The following is a 12,663-nucleotide window of genomic DNA, read 5'->3' as shown; positions in this document are numbered from 1 at the left end:
GGCTCTGATACCAACTTGTACCACCCATAAAATTCAAGCCGATTTAAAACTTTTTAAATCATTTAAAACCATTAAGTTATTACAATTTGTTTTCAAACTAGTTTAAACATCAGAGTATCCCCAGAATCAAATAATGAAAATTTTCATGATCACCGGAAGTACCTGAAACATAATCAACAACTCTAAGTTTGAAGCTTAGTGAGTTCCCCCAAAATACCAACGCCATACAGATACAACCATATCATATAAACAAACACAACATGCATAATGATCCATCAGTCTGACTGGACCACCTCACAGGCCTTCAGTCTATCTGGACCACTCTCCGAGCCTTTGGCACGTCTGGACCGCCTCTCAGGGCCTTCAGCCTACCCGGACCGCTTGTCGGGCCTTTAGCCTGAATAGTATACCCTAACCGGGTCTGCAATCTATCCGGTCTGCCCTGGGTATCTTGGACTACAACACAAAGTAGGACCTACCTTAACCCAATCCCTCAAACCAACAAACATGTGCACATAAATATCATACGCTAGCTAGCATGTACAAATAATCATACAAATCCACAGATCACTAACATAGCAACCATCCTATAACTAGGATACCGATCTAACCGATAACTAACATAGCAACCATCCTATAAATAGGATACCGATCTAACTGATAACTAACATAGAAACCATCTTATAACTAGGATACAATTCATAAAACATATTGTGTAATAAACCCATATACAATTCCGAAAAGGGCCGACATTGGTGCCTTCGACCTTGTTAGTATAGTGAGGACAACTCACCTCTCAAGTAGCTCGGATATGATGTATCAAACTCCTCCAAATACATCTCCAACTCCAACACCTACATCCACCAATGGTCCACTTCCATAAATTCCCAAATTACCAAAATACCCCCAGAAGTCAAAATGGTCAACCCTTGGTTATAGTCAAAGTCAACGGTCAAGGTCAACGGTCCATGTTGACCCAACTCGTCGAGTGCAGTTCACTGACTCATCGAGCCCTTCCAGAACTCAAGAAATCACGAAAACCCTAGTTGACTCGTTGAGTTTACAGACAACTCGTCGAGTCCATGCATGTCTAAACGTCGGGAAAACCCTAACTGACTCGTCGAGTCGTCTTGCTGACTCGCCGAGTTCATGCAGAAACCAACAACGGCTAATCTTCATCGGACTCGCCGAGTTGACCATGCAAATCGTTGAGTCGCTTCAGTCTATTTCCTATTCAGACGTTTTTAAGCTACCCCAAAGCTCCAAGTTGTAAATCCGGCTTCCTAAGGCACAAAGTCCACGTAAAGTTGCAAACTTGACGTACATGCAAGGTGTTAAAGGCTTAGAACACCAAAACCAAGTCTAGAATGAGGTTTAGGGCATGGTGAGAGGTCAATATGAGATAAAATGATAGCTTTATGAATTTGGGACCTGGAGGAGTCCAGATCTAAAGCTGCAACTTTAGATCATGGCCAATACCCGAAATGGCTCACATATATGCTAAAAATGGCCCTAAACTTAATCATGGAGAGATATAGCTAGAGAGAGGTCAAGGTAATGACTTGTTACCTTCAAAGTGATGCCAAGATGAGGTAGAGTCAGATTCACAAGCTCTTCTTTGCTCAAAGCTCCTTAAACTCCAAACCTTATTTACAAAATGTACCAAAATCACTCTTTAAATCTCACAAACACTCAAGAACGAGGTCTAGACTGATTAGGGTTTCTTCTAGCCGTCAAGAGGTGGTAAGAGACTGGAGGTAAGGACTTAAGGTCCTTTAAATAGGGTTCAAACCCTAAAAAATAGGGTTTCACCTGCCAGCTCTTACTCGTCGAGTCTGGGTCCTCCGACTCGTCGAGTAGGTCCAATAATCCACGCGGGCTAACCCACCTCTACATGACGAGTTGGGGCAACCAACCCGTCGAGTAGGTCCATAAACATGTACATAATGCTTTAATACTTATACCTGGGAGTCAGTGTGTTACATGTTGGGTTCCTCTGCTAGGCATTTCCGCAAGCAAAACATATGGAACCCATCGTGAATCCCCTCCAGCTTTATTGGTAACTCCAATCTATAAGCCTGGTCACCAATACACTGCAATACAACCATTTTACCAATGTATCGGGTTCCTAACTTTCCTCATTTTTCAAAGCAAATAATCCCCTTCCAAGGTGAGACTTTCAAAATCACTTTCTCGCCCAACTCAAAAGTCTTCGTCGTGTGCTTCTGATCTAAATACTTCTTTTGCCTCTCTCGAGCTACCCACAACTAATCACAAGCTAATATCATCTTATCCTTAATAATTTGTGCAATTCTGATCTTTCAAACTGTTTCTGACCCGGCTCCAATCAACATGTGGGAGTATGATATTTCCTCCCGCAGAGAATCTCGTATGGTGCCATATTGATACTGGAATGGTAAGTGTTGTTGTTGGAAAACTCCACCAAGGGTAAGTGAGTATCCCAACTCCCACCATACTTAATAACATAGGCTCATAACATATCCTCCAAAGTTTGAATGCTTCTATCGCTCTACCCATTAGTTTGGGAATGATATAGGTTGTGCTCAAATGCACTCTAGTACCAAATTCCTCCTAAAACTTCTGCCAAAATCTCGAAGAAAACTGACTATTATGATTTGAGATAATGGGTAATGGTACCTCATGATATACAACAATCTCCTCCACATACATATTGGCAAACTTTTCTAACTTCTCATTCTCCGTGGTGGCCAGAAAGTGGTCACTTCTTGTCAACCGATCCACTATTACCCAAATCATGTCATTACACCACGTAGTCTTAGGTAACTTTGTAACAAAATCCATCATAATCTTATCCCACTTCTGCCGCATAATCTTATCCCACTTCTGCCACTCGGGGATCTCCGACTGCTGCAATGCACCATAGGTCTGTTGATGATCAACCATGACTTGTGTACAAGTCACACATTCTGCCACATATTTTGCTATCTATCACTTCATACCCGACAACCAATAATTGGATTTCAGGTCTCGATACATTTTCGTCGTACCTGGGTGGATAGAGTACTTCGGTCTGTGTGTCTCACGTAACAGAGTGTCACGAACACCACCCACCTGTGGGACCCATAATCGACCCTAAAAGGTCATAACCCCTGATCATCCTTAACCAAGCATGCCTTCTGTTTAATCATTACCTCCTCCTTAACATTGTTTTCTTTTACACCCTCAAACTGAGCACCCCGTAGCTGCTCAAATATACCAGACGTCACAACAAATGTCATAGACTTTAGGTGGTATGAAACCCTTGACTCCTTACAACTAAGAGCATCAACTACCACATTTTTCCTTTCCATTGTGATAACTAATCTCAATCATAATCTGATAACAACTCCAACTATCGCCGCTTACTCATATTCAACTCCTTCTGGTTTTGAATATGTTGCAAGCTCTTATGGTTAGTATATAGCGTTCGTTTCTCCCTATATAGATAATGTCGCCATAACTTGAGTGCAAATACCACGGCTACCAAATCTAAATCATGTACTGAGTAATTTCACTCGGCATTCTTCAGCTATTGGGAAACATAAGCAATCACCTTTCCTTGTTGCATGAGTACACAACCCAATCCTGAATATAATGTGTCACTAAAAACCACAAAGTCTTATTCCCTCAGAATGGGGAAGACATAGAACAGGAGCTTCATATAAAAGCTTATTCATTGTTTGGAATGCATCCTCCTGCTTATCTGACCAATCAAATAGCTTTAACTTCTTCATTAGTTTATTCAGTGAACCTGCTACCTTGGAGAAATCTTTAATAAATCTCCTATAATAACCTACCAAACCCAAGAAACTACAAATATTTGTAGGATTTTTCGGCCTTGGCCACTCCTTGACTGCTACTATCTTGGTTAGGTCTGCTTTGATCCCATCTACACCTAAAATGTATCCAAGAAATTGGACCTCCTTCAACCAAAATTCACATTTGGAGAACTTTGCGTAAATTTTCTCCATGCAAAGTGTCTCCAAAACCTCTCGCAAATGCCTCTGATAATCCTCGGCACTTCGATAGTATACCACAATATCATCAATAAATACTATCACCGATCTATCCAAAAATGGTCAACATACCCGATTTATCAGGTCCATAAATAATGCGGTTACATTCATCAAACCAAAAGGCATTACTAGGAACTCATAATGCCCATATTGGGTCTTGAAAGTGGTTTTGGGAACATCCCACTCACAGAACTACACCCGATGATACCTCGATCGCAAATCTATCTTCAAGAAGTTACTAGCCCCCTACAACTAATCAAAAAGATCAATAATCCTAGGAAGTGGGTACTTATTCTTCACAGTTACTTTATGTAGTTCCCTATAGTGAATACACATTCTCATGGAATCGTACTTCTTCTTCACATAGAGTACTGGTGCTCCCTAAGGTGAGGAACTTGGTCTAATAAACCCCCTCTGTAATAACTCCTGAAGTTGAGTCCATATCTCCTTCATCTTTGATGGAGCTAACCTATATGACACCTTGGCTATTAGGGTCGCACTAAGAACGAGATCAATTTGGAACTCTACCTATCGTGGTGGTGGTAAACCAGGAAACTCATCAGGGAAAACATCTCTAAGCTCCCTAACCACCTCCATATCAGCAAGATCCACTGTCTTCCTTGGACTATCGATCACATGAGCCAAGAAGACCTTACATCCTATCTCCAAGCACTTGCGTTCCTTTATCACATAAATAATCGGTATAAACCGCATTGACTTTTGCCCACGGGCCATAATACTCCCTCCCTCAACAAGCTTAATACAAACACACTTCTCAAAACAAAGGATCTCAGCTTCACTGGCTAATAACCAATACATACCAAGGATGACATCAATTGATTTGTTTCCTATTGGAATCATATTAAAAGGAAAGGTGTGACCAGAGATTATGATTAAAAAACCATCGAATTTTCTCCGCACAATAATAGAATTCTCTATAGCTACTTATTTATCTAATGTAGAACTCAACGACTACGAGGTATCACAAATCGATCACAAAAGATGATAACGTAGAAAGGTCTACCACACCTACCTCCATTCCATCTACGGGTACCGTCCCCCAGGTCCTCGGGTTTCCTTATGGTTCCTCCAATCCCAAACATATATCTTATGCTTATGATAGGACGGGCCCAATACTAATGTTCACACCTATATATGTTTGCTTATGGCATTACCATGAAGTCTCTTTTCTCCGCGGTCTAGGTTAGAGGTTTGCACACCTATTTTGTTTTCCAACTTCCATGCCATGCTAGAACCATTAAACTTTATAAAGGTTCTCTTTCTACTCCGACATCGACCAACAATAATCCAAAAACTTACAATGCTTGCTGAATCTGGGCAACCCAAGCATCTCCCTGAGATGATCCTCCATTTCCCCGATACGTACAACACCATTCGAACTAAGAATGTTTTGGGATAACTAAGCTTGTGGGTCACGAGCAACCTTAGACATTGGGAATACAACCTGTCCCAATTCTTTTTGGTAATATAGACCACTTCTTACCACCCCTCTATTGTTGTTCCTTAAGGATAGAACAATTTCCTTGAATATTGAGTACTTTAACAATTATATGATCCGCGAGAAAGAAGATAGGATATATTGATATCGAAAAGAACAAGAGTCCTATATGCATATATGAAATAACATATACCTCTCAACACCCCCCCCCCCCACCCCCAAGTTCCTAAACCACCTAATTGGGCAAGTCTACACTGCGAGCCCGAACAACGACCTCTGTATTCTATTCACTCACAAAATGGATCCGATACAAACTTGTAACACCATGATTTTTCACCCAAAAATTTCTTTTATTTTAACCAGTTATTATCATAAAAAACGTTAGGGGAAGTCTTATAAAATAATCATCAATAGTTATTTAGAAAATCTTTCAAAAACAACCCATCAAGTTCCATAATTTTAAAACCCCAACCAAAACAAACCACCAAAACCAAGTGTAAATGAAATATCACATCAAGTCTCAAATTGTTATCAATACTAGTAATCAAAAAACTATAACTACCCACAAGATCCCAACCTCACCAATCCATCAATAATAAAGCTACATGTACCAATGCAAAGCCATAACAACAGGAAAGAAACAAGTGTCAGCATCAGCACAGTAAGTCAATCTCAAACACATAAGCATGGAAACAAAGCATACACATACATCATGTCAAATCATGTAATCACATCAATCCATGCATTGTTCATCGATAATTATTAACATATACATATATACATTAATATGGACATTCTTCCATTGCAATAATTATTTATTTATTTTCTTCGCTTTATTTAGTTTTAATGTGTCTCACTGACTAGGGTCTATTTCATTGCTAATACTCCCCAAATAAAGACCATGTTCTCTACTAATGTGACATGGCGACCCAGTGCACCAAATGGGGCGCGACTGCCACCCGTAACATTGTCCTTAGTTTGACGACTTCACTATTCCGACCATGCACATATAAGAAAATATGTTTTCCTTCGAGGGTGTTTTAGTAGAACATCGATTACATGCCTACATCCAAACATGATGCTTGAACTGGCCTCATCAATGGCCAACATCACTCCAGTCCCGGTACACGATTATACCAGTACCATGTCTCAATATGGTCATTTAAAAAACCATTCGACATCGACTTGGCTTAAGCTCTTTTCCTCCAGCGATATCATTCCAACGCGATATCTCATAAATGCACGTACCTAAGTTAGATTTCTACCCTTTAACCACACTATGTGTATTTCCCATTTTATTTAATTAATTAGGTAATTAATTAACTTTCTCTCACATGGGTAAAACACACAACTCATCAATATTATTATGTAATCATGCAAGTGAATTATTAGTATTAATCCATAACATATTACATCTATCAAACACGCATCCAAGGCATATCAAACACAAGGTATACATAACAATATGTCATTGCATATAATAAGATACATCTTTCAATCACACAACATCTATCATGCATTTCCTAGTTTCATTCAAGTGTGAAAAACATAAAATTTAGCATGCATAACATCACAATACAACCACACAAAAGTTCTCACCTCTAGCATGGACTTAACACTCACATGTTGCACCAATTGATTAGTTCAAGGAATCTAGCATACAAGAATTTCCTAAGTTCAACTGCATCAATATTAACATTACATGTCCAGGTTACATTTACCCTTGACATTCAACTTCAAACTTCACATAACATCAATAAGCAAGAACACAAACATAAGTGTATGCTATCCTTCGAAACTAGTGCTAAAACCACACAAGAATTGACTCACCTCTTGTCCAAGATTTGTGAAGCTAAGAACAGAAGAAAACCACCTTCTCACAAGCACTCTAATGCCCCTAAAAGAATACCCAAAGAACTGATCATAAACAGCTCATAAAAATTGATTTAGTTCGGTCCAGACGAGTCTCACATCATAACCAAGGGTTGTCACGTCGTAAGCTCAGGCTTCTTCACGTTTCAGGCCTGATCAGTTCCTTCTTCATGTCATGACACTAAGGGGTTCACGTCGTGACTTCAAACGATTGTTAGGTTGACCAGTCAAGTCTACGTGATCACTATGTGACAAAAGAATGCCTCACATCATGACTAATTAAACAATTGTGAATCCAATCATTCCGTATCTAACCTCACGACATGAAATGGTAGTGCTCATGTCATGAGAACTGGAAGTTAGAACTTCTTGATCATCGATTGATCCTTTCCTTTTGCTCTATTTAGGTTTGATCAAAGCTTCCATTGGGGTGTTATTAACCCCTAAAGACCCTTAACAGGTGATCTCAATGATAAGTACATGAGTGGGACAATCAAACACACCAAAACCAAGAATTTCGCATCATTCATCCCTTCTCCTTGTGTGTGACTTGAAGGACAACAAATGATAAACTTAAGATAGATGTATTAGCCTCTAGAAATCCAGAAATGAACCACCAAAAGGATACCAAGAATAAGCTCTATGAGTTCCACCACAAGTCCACCAAGTGCACCAAAAATTTCACCTTTCTTCTTCACTTCAACACACTACCCAAATGGTAAGAACCCTAGATACTGTCTCATGAATATGGAGGCTTAGAGGAGGGTTTGTTGGCTGCAACGAGAGATTTTTCTGATTCATCCAAATTCTTGATTTTTTTCACTTGTACATGTTATATAGTTTAAAAAAGTGTTGTGTAAGTACCATATCTCCTTCTTTAGGTTAGCTTGGTTTATGTAGGTCATGAATAGACATTCATCTTGTTCACTGTATTCTTCTTCTATATATTTTGCTTGACCTTGCTTTGCCCCAATCTTCTTCCTTATGACCAAACTTTCCACAGTGATCACATCGAACCACTGTCCCCATGATCTTTTTTGTCCACGACCTCAAATTTATGATGTTCTTGCTCCTTCCTCTACTACCATATAACATGTTTTGCTTCATTTGGATCTGAAAGGCTTGTTCTTATTTTTGCATCTAATTCCTATTGATCCTAGCTTCATGCGCTTGTAATGACCCAATTAACTCACCAAAGGTAAAAGTATATAAGTCCTTTGATTCTTCGATTGCTGTCACAACGTGATCGAACTTGACCGGTAGACTCCTTAGAGCTTTGGCCACCATAATTTCATCAGAAATTTTGTCTCTATAGGCATGTATTTGTGTCACTATGGATGCTGCTTTTGTTAGATATTATTGTACTTCTTCATTTGGCTTCATGTTTAAACTCTCGAACTGTCTTCTCAAGGATTGCAATTTTACTGTAATAACTTTGGTTGATCCTTGGTATTCAGTCTTGCGGATATCCTAAGCTTCCTTTGATGTGACTGATGTAAAAATTCTAGGGAAGATGGTCTCATCTATTGCCTATCAAATAAAGAACAAAGCTTTAGCATCTTTCTTTTGATTGTCTCTTTGATGGGCTTCATGTACACTTGTCTCTACATAACCTGCTTCAACAAATTCCCATAAGTCTTGTGACTTGAAAAGGGTCTTCATTTTGGTGCTCCAAAATTCATAAGACTCCCCTTTGAAGGCATGAATATGTGGTTGTGACATGCTAATAATGTTGCTGCTATTTTGTGCCATTTGAAAGTCGCCGATTGAGACATGGATAAGTGACCAAACTCTGATACCAAAATGTTGGATCTTAACATAATGAAAAAGAAATGCAGGTGAACTCTCGTGATATTATTTGATGAACAAAAGAGAACAGGAGGAAACTATAAATAGTAGAGTTTTATAACTGAAAAGTAAAAGCTGTAAATATGGAAGGACTTAAGTAAAGGCAGAAAAAAATTGAAAGACTTCCAGCAGACCAGTCAGTCACGAGAGATATTATTTTTCTATTTTATTTATATTTTTTAATACCCATTTTTCGTAATATGGGTTATTTTGTGGGGGTTATTGTTTATAATACAAGTACGAGAAATAAAGCATAAATTTTGCTTTAAGGTGTGTACAAAAGATGTTTTGGTGTATTATTGTGATGTAAAAGGAGAATATAACATGTTATAAAGTATGTTGCTGTTTCTGGAAAGGCATGCCGTGCTTTTATGTTGACGCGATATGTCGGGTCAAAGACGAGTCAACCTTAGTCAACGGTCAAAGGTCGTGACATGTGGTGATATTTATCACGTCACATCGAGGTGTTCGGTGTTGGACACTTGTTGAGAGATTGGGACACGTGGCAGAAACGCAATTGTTTATGCTTCCCGACAACTAAAGAATGCTGAGCGACGAAGTTGGAACACTGATTACTTATGCTTCCCGACAGCTGAAGAATGTTGTCCTATATTTTAGCAATCCCCAACAACAACCAACAACAACCAACAACTGAATTCCAAATCTTCCCGACTGCTGAAGAAGGCTGAGCGATGAAGATGGCAGAAACGTAATTGCTTATCCTATATTTTAGCAATCACCTTTCCCAAAGCAACACTGATATAAAAACGAAGATGAAGTTGGAAATTTTTGTTAAATAAAAAGTAAGAATGAAAACTACCACATAAACACTCTTTTGCTCAACTGCAACAACAACCAACAACTGCAAAAGCAACTGTCGATTGGAAACTGAAGACTGAAGAGTTGGAATTCAGATTTGGAATAGTGAATCTGTCATCTGTCAACTTGTCTTTCTCCAATTTCAATTCCTCACTTTCCCTTATATTTCTACCACCGATTTACACTATTTTCGATCAAGAAAAAGAGATATATGTTGGGTTGTTACTAAAATATAGGACCTTATATATATTTCACCTATGATTATCCATTGTAAGAAAGACAATACATCTCTCATAAAGATTCAAACCATATACTGAATGGAAATAAGTTTGATTGCATCAAAGATATTACATTTCACCAAGCTTTAATAATTTAAAACAAAAAACACCAACAACTTAAATTGAAATTCACACACTCTGAAAATAAAAGCACAAGATATTCCACCCAATTACGAATTAACTTTCCGGCAGTTCTTCCTGATCTCGCCGTTGGAGCCGGTGAGGGGACGAATATCACCCATGTTGATCATGGCGGCTGCAAAATCAACATGGAAACTTCCGGGGTTTTTGCTGTACTGCTCCACCAACGAATCTGTGGAGCCACCGTTGTGCAGCTGCTGGTCTGACCGGAGAAGACCCTGTTGGTTGATCAGATTCTTGTAGTAAGTGTTGTCGAAGTTATTCGGCGTCTTCACGTCAAGTGGTGCGAGGTTGTTGTCGCCGGAACCCACTGGAAGAGGGCAGTTTGATTGACGTGATTTGGCAAACGAAGCGTCGATGTTGGTGTCGTTGTGGACACGTGCTCTGAAAATTGTACAACGTGCTTGTCCGATTGTATGCGCGCCTGATAGGGCCACCATGTCTTTGGTGGAAAGACCCACCGCTTGGAAGCGGTTGATGAGGTTGCTGAGGGTGGATTCCGGTGGTGGAATAACGCCGCTGTTGGCAGCTGCAAGGCTTGCTGATTTGGAGTCTCTTCTTCCTAATTTAACCTTCCAAGAGGGCCCACCTAACTGCATAAAAATATAATAGTGTTCAAATCAATCAAACAGTGAAAGTCAAAGTTGATCACATTTTAGGTCAAACAAACTAGTTAACATTTAATTATTAGTATTCTAAAAATATTTTTATTAAAGGAAATCACAAGAATAACCATATTAGGAGAGTTTTAACAAAAGAACTATGTTTTCCAGGTTTATTTAAAATAACTACCATTTTCCTCATGGGCTATAGAAAAATAACTTTATATTGCAAAATGAATTTTTTGTAGGGTTATATAAAATGACCATGCACGTTATGGATCTCAATGTTTGTCATGTAATGTAACGTGCAAATAATATGGTTTATCATATTTTTTAAAATAGCAATTTGGTAACATGAGTGATTAACAATAGTAATTCGCAACATATAGTGATTAATAATGCACTATATAATATGTTAGTAGTGATTTAATAACACTTTTTAATGTTGCTAATGCTTTATTTTTATCATCATATATATACTTACAGCAAGAACGGATTCAAGAGCTGAAATCGTTAATATATCAGCACACGAAACGACACCTGGGCACACTTTCTCAACTTTCGACTTCACATCATCGATCACATTAAACCCTCTAACAGAATTATTATTTGGCCCTGCGGTTTTTTCTCCAGTGAACGAAGGTGTGTCATCTAGAAGGATTGACCCGTCACACCCCTGCAAAAAATAATGTGTCAAAACCTTTACGTTTAAGGTAAAAAAATATATGGACTTTTGTCTATATTGTTTTATGTCGATGGTCAATTACGGAAGCAACATCTCCATCATTGGACATTTATTGTCTCTTACCCCATTCTTATAGAATATTATCAGTGTTGACATTGATATATTTGCAATGAATTAGAGACAAAGAAAATCACATACATTGACAAAACAATCATGGAAATGGAGCCGAAGGAGGGATGCGCCCATGCGTTTTTCCTTTGAAACAGCAGACTGAATCACCGAGCTCACGACCTTGAAAACTTTTGGGCAACTCTTTGAGTAGAAATCGGGAGAGAGTTGTGCTGAAGAAGTATTAGTATTGATCATCAAGCACAAAGCAAGCAATGCAAATGAGATGATCATAGAAGATGTAGCCATTTTGGTTACTAAATAGATTGAGTAGTGAGTATGTTGGAAGAATAAAAGTGTTGCTATATATATAGTAAGAGGTCGAGTTCCAAGGGTTGTGTTCTGTTGGAGCAGCTAACCTAATAATCTGGACTAAAATGCAAGAACAAATCTAATGTATTGGGTTTTAATTTAAAACACGTTTACGTGATAGGTTGCATGTATGATTTTGTCAAAAGTGGGGTCCTTGTATGCAATTTTATATTGTTATATTATAATATCCACAACGAATTAATCGCATGGCCATGCAAAATTTGGAGACAATGGATTATATAAACTTTATTATGTATTTCAGTTATCTATTTATGTAATAATGTAAATGAAAACTTATTAATCATATAATTATGATCAAGCTATAAAAATTCTTATAATCAGCTTTTCCTTCATATATGTCTCTTATTGATTATTCGCTTTCCTTGATTCAAATTAACGAATGTAACGAAGTTGTCAAGTTGACATGCTTATGAAAAAAAAC

General features: G+C 38.4%; 1 protein-coding gene across 1 annotated transcript; it reads right to left on the bottom strand.

The window, feature by feature from the left end:
- Nucleotides 1–10,324: 10,324 nt before the first annotated feature.
- Nucleotides 10,325–12,199, bottom strand: LOC111878787 (peroxidase 4). The gene is made up of 3 exons (XM_023875295.3): nucleotides 11,940–12,199; nucleotides 11,541–11,732; nucleotides 10,325–11,047 (listed from the first exon to the last, which is right to left on the bottom strand). The coding sequence occupies exons 1-3, from the start codon at nucleotides 12,156–12,158 to the stop codon at nucleotides 10,484–10,486; spliced, it is 975 nt and encodes a 324-aa protein (XP_023731063.1). The 5' UTR covers nucleotides 12,159–12,199; the 3' UTR covers nucleotides 10,325–10,483.
- Between the last annotated feature and the right edge of the window lie 464 nt (nucleotides 12,200–12,663).

The sequence above is a fragment of the Lactuca sativa genome, chromosome 5 (assembly GCF_002870075.4).
Source record: "Lactuca sativa cultivar Salinas chromosome 5, Lsat_Salinas_v11, whole genome shotgun sequence".
Classification (NCBI taxonomy): Eukaryota; Viridiplantae; Streptophyta; class Magnoliopsida; order Asterales; family Asteraceae; genus Lactuca; species Lactuca sativa.
The sequence above is the reverse complement of the archived record's forward strand: the minus strand, read 5'-3'. Positions and strand labels throughout refer to the sequence as shown.